Source organism: Fusarium poae, chromosome 1, assembly GCF_019609905.1.
Source record: "Fusarium poae strain DAOMC 252244 chromosome 1, whole genome shotgun sequence".
NCBI classification, from domain to species: Eukaryota; Fungi; Ascomycota; class Sordariomycetes; order Hypocreales; family Nectriaceae; genus Fusarium; species Fusarium poae.
In genome coordinates this window covers 5,358,703-5,373,969 of record NC_058399.1, presented here as the reverse complement: position 1 = coordinate 5,373,969, position 15,267 = coordinate 5,358,703, and the positions used below count along the sequence as shown (strand labels likewise).

The 15,267-nt window shown below is 47.6% G+C and overlaps 5 protein-coding genes and 1 non-coding gene across 6 annotated transcripts; 5 read left to right on the top strand and 1 right to left on the bottom strand.

The window, feature by feature from the left end:
- Window positions 1-1,283: 1,283 nt before the first annotated feature.
- FPOAC1_001738 (uncharacterized protein) lies at window positions 1,284-3,381 on the top strand (the record flags this gene model as incomplete). The annotated part of the gene is made up of 2 exons (XM_044846329.1): window positions 1,284-1,449; window positions 1,496-3,381. The coding sequence occupies 2 exons, from the start codon at window positions 1,284-1,286 to the stop codon at window positions 3,379-3,381; spliced, it is 2,052 nt and encodes a 683-aa protein (XP_044712245.1).
- Window positions 3,382-3,689: 308 nt separating this feature from the next.
- FPOAC1_001737 lies at window positions 3,690-3,761 on the top strand. The gene has a single exon. It is a non-coding gene; the product is annotated as a tRNA-Asp (tRNA).
- Window positions 3,762-5,073: 1,312 nt separating this feature from the next.
- Window positions 5,074-6,089, top strand: FPOAC1_001736 (uncharacterized protein; the record flags this gene model as incomplete). The annotated part of the gene is made up of 2 exons (XM_044846328.1): window positions 5,074-5,864; window positions 5,942-6,089. 2 exons carry the CDS (start codon window positions 5,074-5,076, stop codon window positions 6,087-6,089), a joined length of 939 nt encoding a protein of 312 aa, XP_044712244.1.
- A 671-nt stretch (window positions 6,090-6,760) lies between these two features.
- On the bottom strand, window positions 6,761-9,434 carry FPOAC1_001735 (uncharacterized protein; the record flags this gene model as incomplete). The annotated part of the gene is made up of 3 exons (XM_044846327.1): window positions 6,761-6,972; window positions 7,021-9,150; window positions 9,203-9,434. 3 exons carry the CDS (start codon window positions 9,432-9,434, stop codon window positions 6,761-6,763), a joined length of 2,574 nt encoding a protein of 857 aa, XP_044712243.1.
- A 710-nt stretch (window positions 9,435-10,144) lies between these two features.
- Window positions 10,145-11,409, top strand: FPOAC1_001734 (uncharacterized protein; the record flags this gene model as incomplete). Its single annotated transcript, XM_044846326.1, has 2 exons — window positions 10,145-10,178; window positions 10,286-11,409. 2 exons carry the CDS (start codon window positions 10,145-10,147, stop codon window positions 11,407-11,409), a joined length of 1,158 nt encoding a protein of 385 aa, XP_044712242.1.
- A 557-nt stretch (window positions 11,410-11,966) lies between these two features.
- On the top strand, window positions 11,967-15,242 carry FPOAC1_001733 (uncharacterized protein; the record flags this gene model as incomplete). Its single annotated transcript, XM_044846325.1, has 7 exons — window positions 11,967-11,978; window positions 12,065-12,316; window positions 12,371-12,490; window positions 12,540-13,187; window positions 13,233-13,466; window positions 13,511-13,846; window positions 13,893-15,242. 7 exons carry the CDS (start codon window positions 11,967-11,969, stop codon window positions 15,240-15,242), a joined length of 2,952 nt encoding a protein of 983 aa, XP_044712241.1.
- Between the last annotated feature and the right edge of the window lie 25 nt (window positions 15,243-15,267).

The following is a 15,267-nucleotide window of genomic DNA, read 5'->3' as shown; positions in this document are numbered from 1 at the left end:
CCTAATGAACCGGGCATATCTTGGACAAAGATCCTGCTAATCTACTGAGCGTTGCCCTTACTTCTCGCGGCGTACGCAGTGTAGAGATTATACACTTCTCGAGGTCTATGAATCGGCACTGTGACTTGCTTAGGATATACTTGCTCTTTATGTGCCGATCGTATATGTTACTATCATGGGACAAGTCTGATCTGACTTTCCTGCATCAACACTCCGACCAGAGATACAAGAGCTGATGCAACCGACATTTGAAACAACATCTCGTAGGAGCTGCCATTCCTGAGGACACTGGTTCTTCTCTGGTCGATTCAGGTAATCTTGGCCTTAGCTTTCCCTCTTTAGAAAAATTCTCTCCTGTCCAGGGAGCTGGATCAGATACACCTGTTGCCTTTGGTACTGTATCCAGCATTAGAGATAATCTTGTACCTAATGGTATGATCGGAGGATGACAGCTGGTTTAAAGAAGCCTTTTATTCTGAGACTCTTTAAAACCAAGGCAATTGAGGGCAGTTGAAGAATTCATTTCAAGATTCGATTCTTCAACCTCCTCCAAAGCCAACCACAATTTACAACTGCCTAGACTTTAGGGTATTAGAGATAAAATGTTAAGAGATATAACCAATGTACTTGCCTTAGATGTCAAGGAGGTACCTTCGCTTTTGGCATAGCGGTCTGTTAACATAAAAGTCACCAGTTTATACTGTTACTTTATATCCTGAAGCCTCGGGGTTAATGTTTCCATTAACTACTAGCTATATTGAAACATTGCCCGAGGTGGATTGATAATGCGTTAGCGGGACGGCGGTTAGACTACAACCTGTGAAGAAACAGATATTGATTGATACCCTTGTTCTTTATAACGGGGCCTTCGTTTTTTGGTAGTACCAGGCCCATAGGCCTCATATCCCTTCGCGACATAGCCTTGTTTTAAGCTTACTTCCTACTGTAGCCATTGAATATTCGTATCCGTTGGGTGATTATCGCTAAGCTTCAAGTAACTGATGAAGGATCATCGGTGTTGATATTGTAGGGTTGAGTTTGTTTAACTTTGGTTTTTGGATGATTCTACCGTCTGTGCCGATGGACTTTGAATGGCTATGGAGCCTGAAATCACTCCGTTGATCGACATCGAGCTGAAGCGCCAAGGTAACCCTTGGTTCTCCTGGGCGTGATAAAGTCAGCTCAAGTCTGCCTTTATTACCTTCAATCGAGATCCTCAGATCTCTTGTTTTTGGGCCAACCTGTACCTTTCGCATTCCTCAGCATTCCACCTCACCTTCACCATGAAAGAAACTACTCAGCCTGAGCTGCGAAACCTCATGGGGTCTGAAAGCGTCTCTGACCTTCATTGCGATAAATCCGGGGACTCACTTCAGCAGTCTTCGCCATCGTGGCTTAGGAGAGTAGGTTTCGCCATACCCCTTCTCATTATTCCAATTGCATATACCAGTATGTCACCCAAGGCAGAGAAGTATAAGCACTGACAGGACCATAGTTCTCCTCGCCATGATGGGTCATGTCCATAGAACGAAACAGTCCTCTTTCGGTGATACGATACTCGAGGTTGTCAGTATCGCTTCTACGTTATGGCCTATCTTATTCGCCGCAGTCCTCGGTCCACTGCTCAAGACTGTCGCACTATTCCGTGCCGAACGAGGGTCAACACTAGGCTCCCTGGAATTCCTATTGACTAGTCAGACTACAGCATCTGCTCTGAAGAACTTTGTAACTATGGGTTGGATCGGTAGCTGGGCTATGGTTGTGCTTACAGTATGGTCCCTTAGCCCTTTAGGAGGCCAAGCCGCGCTCCGTTCATTGCATCGTCAGCAGAATCCTATATGGAAAAAAACTCCAGCAGCATACCATCTTGGTAACAACAAAAGTGAGATCTTCCAGTATTATCGCGATGGGCTGAGTACGTACGATGGCTTATCTGGCACGCAATCCAGTACTTCCGATATGGAAACCGTTTTTTCTGCCTCGTTCTCAACACAAGACGTTCTGATTTCTCACGCCAATAGCAGTAGTCCTCGATACAACGATACCATTGTTGATCTTGGCGGAAAATGGGAAGCTTCGCGCAGTGGACGCAGAGATCTCTGGCGGAACGTCCGCATCCCTTTCATCGAACTATTGCCAGCATATAGGAGCGATGACCCAAATGCCTGGATACCAGTTCCTAACGATGAAATCGTCCCGCACGCTTCGTTAGTAGGACTCCCCATCAGAAATGGCTCACTCGAAGGGGCAGGAAACTCAACCATGGTGGTCCATTTCCATTATATAACTCTTTCGTGTGGGAAAGCTTTTAATGGTAGCCAATGGGTCAGCAAGGACTCGAAAGCGCTATGGTATCATAATACCAGTTCTCATGTTCCTTTGTACGAGCAATACCAGGATGCAGGTATGGGAGACCGGAACATCTGGCTTGATCTCCCGAATAGTTCAACGACTATGGAGCATTTCAATGTCGCAGTAGATGTTGAGCCACAGTCCAAGTTGCAACTTGTCATGGGTGGCGAATGCTGGCATAAAAAGCCTGGTCTGGAGCAACTAGATACAGAAAGTACCTCAACGCTCAGAGTCTGTGACATGAGCACTACATATGTCGACATGGAAGTTGTTTGCAGCAGATTAGCAGTCGATGCTGACTTGGTATGTCAGGCTAATCGGGTTCGACATGCGCCTTCGTATCCGATCAAGGGCAACTTGACGGCACTTTCAAATATCAGGTTATCTGAACAAATCCTAATCGAACTGACATATATGGGTGCAAGGCAAGGTATAAAAAGGCCCACCATTCTAGAGATGTATTTGAGGGATCCTCTAGGAATATTTCAACGCTCTAATGGGGGATTTTCTATTGATTATGACACGACAAACCAAGGCGGATGTTTCACCTCTCTTCCACCAGAGATTTTCGAAAAAAGACTTGCAGCTGCACTAAACACCATCATCATGGCCTCATATCCGTTTCGTACGTTGACTGGTGGGGAGGACCAATCTTTTCAACAGTGGCAGGAAACGACTGCATTGTGGACAGAATTCGACCGGGATATCTACGTGTTGGACAAACCGTGGTTTATCACGACAATAATTTCGACATTGATAATGATAATTTGCGCTGTTGCCAACATTATTATTCGTCAACGCATCAAGGCACCCGACTTTCTGGATAATATTGCCGGTCTTACAAGGGATTCTCAATTTATTGATTTACCTGATAGCGGCAGTGGGAAGAGTGGTTCTGATCAACTGGCAACGATTAAGAATGTCAGTGTTCGGATTTGTGATGTTTATCCGGAGAGGGAGGTTGGAAGGATTGCTTTGACAACGGAACTGAACAGCTCGAAATTGGAATGGGAGCGAAATTACTCTTAGAATTCATTTATTCAGTACTGTCTTTGTAAATGATGTTCTCGATCTTGTATATGAAGCAAGCGGCTTAGTTACTTAACAGATACCCTGTGTTAGTATTAATCTTTACAAGAAAATAATCAGAGAAAAAGAAGAACTCATAATAGTATCTTTTTAGAAGTACAATAGTGACCTAAAGTTGTTGTTAACTCACTTGACTATGACTGAGTTGGTCTGAAGATATCCTTCACTTTCTGCGGGAAAGTATTAGTGAGTAATATCTCGCCGACCGTCAACAACCCCCCAGCTACAGCAATCTTCAGATTGTTTCATCTTCCGTAGTATAGTGGTCAGTATGCAAGCTTGTCACGCTTGAGACCCGGGTTCAATTCCCGGCGGGAGAGATCGCCACATGAGAATACTCATGAATTTAACTTTTTATGTTTTTTGTCGACTATCGAAGATAACATTGCATATGCAGAAGCTAGTCTAGTGTCAACGCCGCATCGGAGAGTTGATGACGACGCATCTGAACCATGCCATTTGCGGCTACCGATGAGATATCGCTTTCTCCGTAGTCCAAGTAGAAAATCTATAAACAGTTTGTGGCTGCAATCTTTGTTCTAGAGTTGTAGTTTTGCCAATTGATAGCTGCTCGGAGTTGACGGGAAGAAATTGCAGTATTGTTTAAGAAACTGGTTTTACAGTTGGCAGCCCAGTCTTGGCTTCATCTTGGATTGACTTGGCATCCGTGATTTAACGGGCGGTTTAGCACACGACCGCCTGCTCTGCGGGGCTTAGCGCTGCCGAGATATAAGCAAGCAATCAATCAATCCACTAAAACTGTGCTGTGAATATGATTACCTATGCGCCGAGAAATGCCAACGTTATACGCGTAAGAGTTCTTTGATCCAACAGACAAAACGTCACCTTGTTCGGCGTTTAGTTGCCGTGGAATTCCTGGGCGGTTAGATTTGAGCCTCAACCGTTTACTTTGCACGTTTACTAACTGGAACTGAAAACAAAATCGTCAACAGGGCGTTGGAAGCCAAAGTTTAATATCGACATGTATAAATCTAGATCTCTCTCTCGGACTTAGCAATATGCGGCTTTAAAAAGAAGCATATTCCATGACGATATTATGAATACAAATTGACATTTCTGTCAGACTTGTACCACATTAAGTTAACAGGTACTTACATTCACTGTCAACTGGGATTCCCCGTCTAGGCAAGGAGGCGCGTGCTCGGGCTGTCTCTGTCTCTTCCCCCCCTGACGTTGTCGCGGCGCCGCCCGCCCACTTCCCTCTCTCAGCCTCTATTTTCCTCCCCTGCTTAGGTCCTTATCCACATCTTCCGTCATTCTTTCATTTGGAGTCCATTGGAGCTACTAGTTACTTCTTATCACTGATTCTCTCCCTCCCTCTCCCTCTCTTCACTTTCAATTCCAAGTACCCAATCTTGTTTGATACCTCATTCTCCTACGACCTAAAACACGGTTTCACTTCGAATCCCATTGACCAAACAAAGCATTGTTAATTAACTCCTCTCTTTTGCATTGCATTGCTACGCCATCCCCGATCTAATACAATACATACGACGATCCGAGCCGATCGCTACCCACCTCCCGGTGCATATCATTCAACAATCGCCCTATATACAACTCTAATACCATCCCTACACTGCCGACACAATACAACACAACTGCGCTGCAAATATGCGCTCCGTAAAGTCGTTACTCCTTTGGAGTCTTGCTTCCTTCTCTGCGCCAGCCGCTGCCCTCGCATTTCCCCCACTATTCCATGAAGCTCGACAAGTCCAAGATACTTCGTCTCTCGCAAAACGCGCCGCCGATAAACCAAAGACACCAAAATACTTTGTCGAAGCTGGTCGCAATATTGAACTCGGTCACTATGACGGCCGTTTTTTCCAATCAAAAGTCTCATACGAAGAGCATCGCTTTGTTCTCCGAGACCTGATTCGAAGCTACCTATTTACTATGAATAGTTTCGGCGTCGAAACATGGATCGCTCACGGAACTTTACTTGGTTGGTGGTGGAACGGCCAAATCATGCCCTGGGACTATGATCTTGACGTTCAAATCTCAAACAGCACTATGCAGTGGATTGGCGATAACCTCAACCGTACCGAACACAGCTGGAACTATACCGATTCTGCTTCAGGGGAGTTCATATCCAAGAAATACCTACTGGACGTCAACCCCCACCACGTCGACATTGACCGTTCTGATGGGCGAAACATCATCGATGCTCGTTGGATTGACATGCAGAACGGCATGTACGTTGATATTACCGGCCTGCGCGAGCGCGAGGTGGATCGACCAGGCATCTGGAGCTGCAAGAACAAGCATAGATACAGAAGCCAGGATCTATGGCCTATGCGCATCACCGAGTTTGAAGGTGTCAAAGCCCGTGTGCCCTTCAACTTCAATAAGATTTTGGTTGATGAATATGATACCAAGAGTTTGGTCACCGAGAGCTGGGCAGGGTGAGTTTTCATCAGTCTTTCCTGTTGCGCCGTTGCAGCAGCCGTTGTGGAGTCTACATGTGCTAACTGAGTTACAGCCACCGATGGGATCACGATAACAAGATTTGGGTCAAGGAGAATGAAGAGGAAGCAAAGCAGCGCAAGCTCGGTGCCGTTGATCGTCACCTGGCCGAGGCTGCTGCTAACCCAACCCCCAAAAAAGAGACAGCTGAGCCAGCTCCTTGAGATTCCCTTTTCAAACAATTTCCCTCACAATTCTCAAAATTCGCATACACGACCCGCGAATGATAAACGAATCACGACCTGCACTGTATTAATAGCACCCGTTTTTTTTCCCTCTTGTTTACCACGAATCATGCAGAGGCTGTCGAGCCTTTGCTACACCCGAGGCGTTGAATGTGGATTAATGGCGTTGGAGAGCGGATTTCAGCATAGCCGTTGGGTCAAGTTGGCTGCACGCCACTTGGGCGTCGAATTTGCATTGCTGGATACTTTGTTCAAGTCTGTAGGATGGTTGTAAATGAAGTTAGAGATATCCCGGTTGCTTGCATATTTGCTCTGCGCGACCATTTTGGAATCAACATCGTTTTGAATTGCTTGTCTATAGAGGACGTCTTAGGGTAGTGAACGATATAATCAAATCATTCCTATCATTATTTGCAGCGTGAATCCAGGTTTGGGTTTTGTCTTGACCCCTGACAGGAACCCAGCTACACAGAGGTTGACGTAGTAGCCAAAGGGCATTATAAAAACAAACGACTTGCTCTAAAGTGGCATAGACTATTCCGTCTTTGAACCTTTTGCAGTTGAATTTTCTAACGTCTTGAGACATCAATATGTCTATTGGGAATCCCCGATATCTCAAGCAGTGACGGTGGTCGGTCGACCACAGCCCATCACGATGCCTCTAGCCAGCTCTTCCATGATACATTTTTCTGCTTTTCCGTCTCTTGCCAACCACCAAACGTCCCTCCATTTCCAAGATCAACCAACGGTGCCATACTGGGTCGGCCATGTGCACATTGGAACGGGAATGCGCAACGTGAGAGGCGAGCGACAAGTTCCTCGCACTGTTGAATTGTGAGAATGTCATTGAACATAATGGCACCTGACACAAGTTAGCGAAACGTTGAGCAATGAGAGGATAATATCATACTTCTGCAGGCTCTGGAGTGTAACAACTCCAAGATACCTCTTGGGCACCCGTTGAAACGTGATATCAGGGGCTTGTCGGGAGCAGCTGTTGCTGGCCGCACTAGTGGAATGCTGCTATCAACACTGCGCCAAGCTTCCGTGCGCAGAAGTTCAATCAGCAATCGAGGTTCTAGACGGCAGCGCTCGATGATGCTTGGCGGAAGCCCGATAACCACGACTCTGTGGCGATGCGAGGATGGGGGCGTCTGGTATGCAATGCCCCAAGCAGCAAAGTATCCGCGATGCTGTTCTAGCAAAGACCACTCCTCTTGTGGAACCTCAAAGACAATGGGCCGGCCCAAAGGTTCTATCCGGGGCAATGCTTGATTAGTCAAAGGGTCGGTGGTGAAATACTCCAGCATGAGTCCCTCGAGTTGACATCGTTCATCGACCGCGTGCTGATCGAGCATGACTAGTGCTGAGCTCTGCCTTTCGAGTATAGAACTCCCGGGTTTCACACTTTCCAAAGAGAGCTTGACCAAGATAAATTTGCGGTCAACCTGCGCTATCGTAGTAGCATGAGTGAGTGCGTGACGGGAAATCTTCCCATTGAGGTTCATAGATCCAGCGCCAAGCCTAACATGACTGCCATTATGGTTATTCCTGCTGCACGCATGGAGTTGATCTGACGTCGAGCCATCGATGCATGGTATTAATGCTTGCACAGATTGAAAAACGGGATTTTCCCAAGAGTCGATTACACCCTGGAGCCATTTGCTGGGCTGTTTGTCTTGCTTCTGTATAACTCGACCGGCATTACCGCTGCTTGTGTTACTGTCACTTGTTTCAGAGTTGACAGTGCGGATGTCAGATCTGAAGGTACTGGTTGTTTTGGAAAAGCCACTTGGCTCGTCTTCTGGTTCAGGGGAGGATATGTCGAACGGTTTACGCAGCAACTTTCCACCCTCACCAACAAGGCGGTCAGAGGAATGGGGTTCTCGCGTCTTTGTGCAAACATCCGTCGCCTTTGAAGTGGAACTAAGCGGCGTTGCTCTTCCGACTTTCACTCGGTGCCATCCTTCAAAGGGGCTGTCTATTCGTGCTGCGACTGATTTGGATCTAGATACCGAGGCAACGGAGCTGGCTCTGGAGCTATTCGACGATGTCGGTTTCTTAGACCGGCCCAGCGTCCTCGCCGTCGAGAACAAAGATTCATCAGTCCTTATTTGGACTTTCCGCGGTCTGAATTGATGCTTCTTGAGAAACCCATAACATGTCGCCTTCAAGAGGTCAATGATCGCAGACAACGTCTGGCCATGACTTCCCAGCTGGTCTGGATTGCTAATTCCTTCCAAAGAAGACGTTGTAATCTTCAGATAGAACATGGGCCACCTCTCAATGCCTTTGTGACTTCGTAGCTCTCTACCAGTAAACTCATCTAGCTTTGGCGAAGCACCACGATCAACATCTTCACCGTCAATGACGCCAAAGCTAGAGTTACTAAAGATCCTGTTGACCTCTTCGTAAAGTACATCAGTACCAAACTCGTTGGTAATTGGAGAAATTCCCAAGCTGATAAATTGAGAACGACGCGTGGCAACAGGATTAGTGCAAATGCATCCCTTGACAGAAATCGGCCCACATGATGCTGAAATAGGTACCCAAGCATCGACATCACTTGAGTCTGCAAACCCGGCTTGGGTAAGGAGACGAGAGGTTCTCGATGTTATGTCGAGTTTTTCGGGAGGTCGGAATCGAAGTTCACGTTGTGTAGCTGCATGTCTTAGTGACACAGTTATACTCGACGGCCATGCAAGAAGCATGCCCACAACAGCTCGAGTCAACTTTGACCATTCTTTATCCAGAGCAGGCTTTTCACTGAAGACAGCTCTTTGCTTGACCCTGACTGGCATATTGCCGAATAGATCTCGGATTGTAGTGCGAGTTCCATGGTCAAAGTTGACAAGTCGTGACTCAGGGGGTGCAGGCAACTGTCTAGCCAGAACCCGAGAGTTGTGGACTGCGATGGTGTTATGAGAGATGTGTCTTTCATGATGAGACGTGATGGTCAAAAGAGAGAATGTTGCAAGGGAGGCTAAGAAATCACCGTGTTTCCCATGAACCGATGACCTCGTAGGGAATTTGGATGTATCTGAAGCAAGCGAGGGTTAGTCAATATGTTAAAGCACAAGCGTTTCACTCACGGTGGAGCTTCCCGAGTCCCCCGCCATCTTTAAATTCTTCAGGTGGGATTCCGGACCCGTTATCCTCAACGGTACAATTTCCCCTGGCGTAATCGATCGAGATGTTGACCTTGGAAGCGCCAGCATCCAAAGAGTTGGCGATGAGACCGCAGATTACTCCATTCAGGGACGTGATGTTAACCGATGATTTGATCTTATCGACGACATCCTGTGGAAGTTGTCGGATGATCATACTCTATGAGGGATCATGCTTGTTAGCTTCAAGTCTTTGCTGGCTGTGATGTTGTTGAATCTGCAAAAAGTTCAAAGGGGAAATGACGTCGAAGCTGGAGCTAGGGGCACCTGGTTTGGGGCGATCTATTTAAGGCGCAGTGGGTAACGTCCCCCAAATCCAGGGTCCCGCATAGTGGAGGTGGCGCCAAGAGCGATGCACCTGAGTCGAGACCTCAGTCGAAGTTTGTAGTCACAGGAGACATGAAGAGAATACCCGTCCAAGATGAGAAAGTGGATGGGAGAATTTCTGCCTATTTTTCCGTTGATCTAGGACAGATGCGTTATAGCACAACGGATAAGAACAGTGCAAGAACATTCTGGTCCGTGATCCCTTTGTCTCGATATTGAAACATCACGTGATGACAATAAGTACTGCACCATCATGCTTCGCCGCTTTCAGCCTTCGTTGCCGCCCATACCACACACTTTAACCTGCTGACGACGTCTTTTCGAGCCTCATTTCCTACTTAGTTATCTGCTTTTGTTCACTGTCCTTCATCGTAGATTGTCGCACCAATCTACTTACCCTTTCTGCTCCTAGCGAGTATTTACTCTAGCAATCTTCTTTCCTTTTGTTGCTATTGTCTCCCCGCCTCCGGCCGCTGCCCAACGACGCTGTATCAGCGGCCTCGACTCGACGCTTCACACTTGAAACGACTTCTCAATTTGATGGCGACAACCGACGCGATATCTCCAGAGCAGGGTGAGTGATTGAACTTCTGGGGGTTCCAGAGGCACATTTGCGATCACGCAATATCGCCACCTTGAAATATCATTGAAACAAGCACAACTGAGGCTAACATTACCAAGACCGTCAAGGTCAACGCAGGAGACCATTCTCAACATGGGTAAAGAAGCTTACCAACTTCAAATCCGATGGTGAACGCCAAAAGAGACAAAAGAAGCGCAGTCACAAGAAAAACAACCCATATCCAGAATCTGGTCAGATTGGCAATGGTGTCACCAACGGGACAAGTGCATGCACATTCACCACCACTACGGGCACAAGTAACACCAGCGCGAACCAATCCGCCCGAACATCCCGAGAAGACCAGGCCCCACCGACAATTGGGGGCAGGAGTTGTGCTGGCACCGTCTTGACCGACCACGAAGCCTCACGTTCGCTTATGGCTCCGAGCCATAGAGCAAGCTCTGTCGCTGGCACAAGCCGGACCATCGGTGGAGGAGTCGATTCCAGGAGGGGGGGAGACAGCACATTTTCAAGTCCAGCGCCATCTGTCCGATCTTTGACAACAACTTTGACCACGATTCAGTCCATGGCACCCAACGGCCCAGGGCAGCCTCATCATCATACCTCGCAGAACCAAGGAACCTCGCAGTCTATTCAGTTCAGCCAACCCTTCCCCACTACGGGGGCGCCTGCATCTGCCATCCCAGCTCATCTTGCTCCTAGCGGCAATCCAACTACCTACACCTCTGCGACAGCCAACAATCTCTTGACCGACAATGCATCCATCCTCACGTTGGCGTCATCAAGCAAGCGCCGACGCCGACGTTCTCTGGATACCGATGCGTCTGTCCGTGCTCTCGCTCCCTCATCTCTTTGGGGTGGCAGTCGTGAAAGTCTACCGCTTAGCGTTCTTAGCGCAAATATTGATCCAATGGGCATGCCTCCTACTCCTGGTATTCACGGTAACCCTCGGTTGGGAACCGAGCGAACGAGCATATACTCGGCCACGGGCGTTGGACCTGCCATTTCGGGTGATCGCAACAGTTACTATGCCAAACAAGGAGACGCTGCCAGTATTCGAAGTGGATTGCTTGGTCATGGGCGAGCCGAGAGCGTGAGTGGTAGTATTGGTGGTCTGAGTAGTCCGTTGGCTACTCCTCGTGAGGTGTACAACGAGAATGTCGAATATGAGAAAGAGGAACGTGAGATTACCCCTATGGCTTCCAGGACTAAGGAGGGATGAAGATGCTGTATTTTCGCACGAATGAGTTATGCTTTACTTTGTTATATCGGTTACTGGAAGTTGGGTTTGGCGGGTATACGAGCGTATTTGGTGTTTTGATTGGTTTTTATATAGAGTCTGGTCTGATACTTTTACTATAGGCAGTTAGGGAATGGTTTCCCTTAATACCATCAATGATACCCTGAGATTGATTTACAGAGTCCAGTGAGTGAGGGTGAGCTTGTCGTTATTGGCATGATTTATTCTACCATTTAGACTGACAAAAATGCGTAACCAGGTTGTGATCAAGATGGTCGAATACAATATTGTCTGGTAATATTCCAATACTTCTTATTATCTCAATTCTAAGCTCATGATACATAAGAAATAGCCTTAAAGCAGGTCAAATATGGCATGAAATGACTATTATGTTTGATCATATGCAAGAAGTAACAGCCACTGTGGCGCTAGGCAAGCTTCCACTGTAGCTCCCTAGCTCAAGTGTCCCACCATCGTCATCGCGCCCCAGCATATGGATCTTCCCTAATTCAAGACCCGACATTCTCAGATGCTTCAAGATGGCCATTTCAGTAAGAACGACCCTTTTGTTCTTCGCAGACAAGCCTCATCGACCGGTTCATATATAGGTTTTCAGCATGCTAACACTCAATTATAGTGGAAGTCGTTTGACTTCTTCGATGTCGCCCAAATCACGCTTGCTGAAGACGAAACCCGACAGCTCTTCGAAGGCAACGAGATCTCGAGCGTTTGCGCAGGCTCCGATAGCCTCTTCCTTGGATCATTCGATGGATATGTCAGCATAATAAACAAGTCATGGAAGGTCGTCAAGCGCTTCCAGGCTTACGAGGCTGGGAGCATCACGCATATGCGCCAGGTTGAGCAAACGAGTCTCTTGTTGACAGTTGCGGTACGGCTTGTTTACTGTTCGATCGAGCGGCAGATATACTGATGATGATTATAGGAGGATATGAGTAGTGAGCCTGTTCTCAAGGTGTGGGCGCTCGATAAGCTCGTCAAGAAAACCAACACACCGACATGTCTAAGTACGGTGACGATCAACAACAACCGACGACAATTTCCTGTAAGACGCTTCAGGGTTTCATCATGATACAAAAACTGACTACTAGAAGATATCGGCGTTCGCGGCTACGGATGATCTTACACAGATCGCGGTGGGATTCACCAACGGTGCGGTCACCGTAATTCGGGGCGAATTAGTCCACGACCTCGGCACAAAGCAGCGCATCGTTTTCGAATCAGAAGAACCAGTCACGGGTGTTGAGCTAGCATGGGACGATACACAAAAACTCACCACATTGTTTGTCTCCACAACCTCGCGGATTTTGAAACTAGGCCTCTCGAAGAAGGGACATGGGATGCCGCCCAAGACCGTTGAGGATGCTGGATGTGCAGTGGGTTGCATGACGCGTGACCAAAACACGGACGGTGTCATTATTGCGCGAGACGATGCCATTTATACATACACTCAGGAAGGCCGAGGGCCCCCTAAGGCGTATGAGTCGCCCAAGAGCAAGATTGATGTTTACCATGAATACGTTGCGGTTGCATGCCCGCCAGCAAGCAGTACGGCAAAAGACTCTGAGGCTATGAGACGGCGATTCGGCAGTACGACTGCTAATTCTCTGTTCAATGCGTCATCTTTTGTGTTGCTGGATATGGACCTTCGGGTTATTGGCCATACTGAGACGTTGATGTCTCCAGTGGGACATTTTGTTGATATCTGGGGCGACTTTTACACAATCCTTCAAGATGGCAAGGTACGTTGGTTTTGATGAAATCTTTTCTCACGCTAACTTTGTCAGGTTTATCGATATCATGAGAAGAGCTTGCAGCAACGGCTAGAAATGTTGTACCAGAGGAACATGTTTCCCCTAGCTATCGAGCTTGCGCAAAAGTCTGGACTGGATAACGAACAGCAAAGCCTTATTTACCGCCGATTCGGTGATCACTTATATCAGAAAGCTGATTATGACGGAGCTATGGTTCAGTACATTCGAGCAATCGATACGACCGAGCCATCACAAGTCATTCGCAAGGTACGTAATTCATCATGATATGCGATCAATGCTAACGTTCCCAGTACCTCGATACACAACGTATTCACAATCTTATCCAATATTTGGAGCAGCTTCATGAACATCGAAAAGCAACCGCTGATCACACTACTCTTCTCCTAAACTGCTATGCGAAGCTCAAGGATATCAACAAGCTTGAGAAATTCATCAAGTCTCCTGGTGACCTCAAGTTCGACCTTGATACGGCAATCGCCATGTGTCGTCAGGGTGGATATTATGAACAGGCAGCGTACCTAGCCAAGAAGCATGGCGAGACTGATCTAGTGGTGGACATATTGATTGAAGACTCCAAGAACTATATCGAAGCACTCGATTACGTCTGGCGTCAAGATCCCGATATTGTACGTATGAATCAACCTCAGAGCCGAATGCCTGCTAACAGTTTAGGCGTATCCTTGTCTACAAAAGTACGCACGAGTGTTGATCGAGAACTGCCCCCAAGATGCTACAAAGCTATTCGTGGACTACTATACCGGCAACTACAGACCCCGACGAACTTTGACAGTACAGCACGACATCGACACACCTGCTAGTGGCGGGTTTGCGGCCGGAGCCGCCAGTGCTGTTCAGAACCTTTCTAATCTTCTCCCACTGCCTTATATGAATACATCTTCAGTCGCATCTCCTGGCACTATTGGGAATACACGGGCGGTAGTGAGCGACAGCACCATTGTTGTAGACAACGACGATGTCCCTGCACCTAAATACACCCCGCCTCCACCAAGAACAGCATTCTCTTCATTCATCGATCATCCTGATGAGTTCATTGTTTTTCTCGAAGCATGTCTTGAGGAGAAGCACCTCAAGTCGAGCGACAGGACAGATTTGTACACTACTCTTTTTGAGATGTACTTGTACAAGGCCAACGAGAAGAAGGGTCAGCATCATAAGGAGGAATGGGAGGCAAAGGCCAAGAAGCTTATTGAAGGCGAGCATGTACCCATGGAAAGCTCAAACGTATTACTTTTATCACATCTCGCCGACTTCCAGGACGGAACAGTCCTTGTCAAGGAGCAGGCAAAGCTTCTTTTTGACATCTTCAGATCTTACACGTCAGCCAAGGACACTCGAGGTGCCATGAAAGCTCTCAGAAAATACGGCCCAGAGGAGCCGCAGCTATACCCAGCTGCACTGGCATATCTCACCTCAGACCCGAAAGTGCTAGAGGAGGCTGGACCAGATGAGCTAGCCAGTGTTCTGAACAAGATTGACAAGGATGGGCTCATGGCGCCTTTGCAAGTTATCCAGACTCTTGTTGGACAGTCGTCAGGTGGTGGTGTCGCTACCATGGGCATGATCAAACCATACCTGCACGAAACGATCACAAGAGAGCGCAAGGAAATCGCCTCTAACCGCAACCGAATCAACACACTCCGGGGGGATACGGAAAAGCGTCGCGAGGAGCTTGCCGACTTGGGATCCAAGCCAGCTGTGTTCCAGGCGACATGGTGTTCTGACTGCAGTCAACGACTAGATTTACCTGCTGTCCACTTCCTTTGCAAGCACAGCTTCCATCAACGTTGCGTGCGAAACGGAGGTAACGAGGGTGATTCGGAGTGTCCCAAGTGCGCGTCCGAGAATGACATGATCCGCAAGATGCGAGAAGGACAGCGTGAGAGGGCGGGTAAGCATGATCTGTTCAAGAGCGACCTAGAAAATAGCGAGGATCGCTTCAGTACATTGGCAGAGTGGTTCTCACGGGGAGTCATGGATGGGCAGAGTGCTGAGTCAACATAATGAATAAAGCCGCAGGCGTGAGATG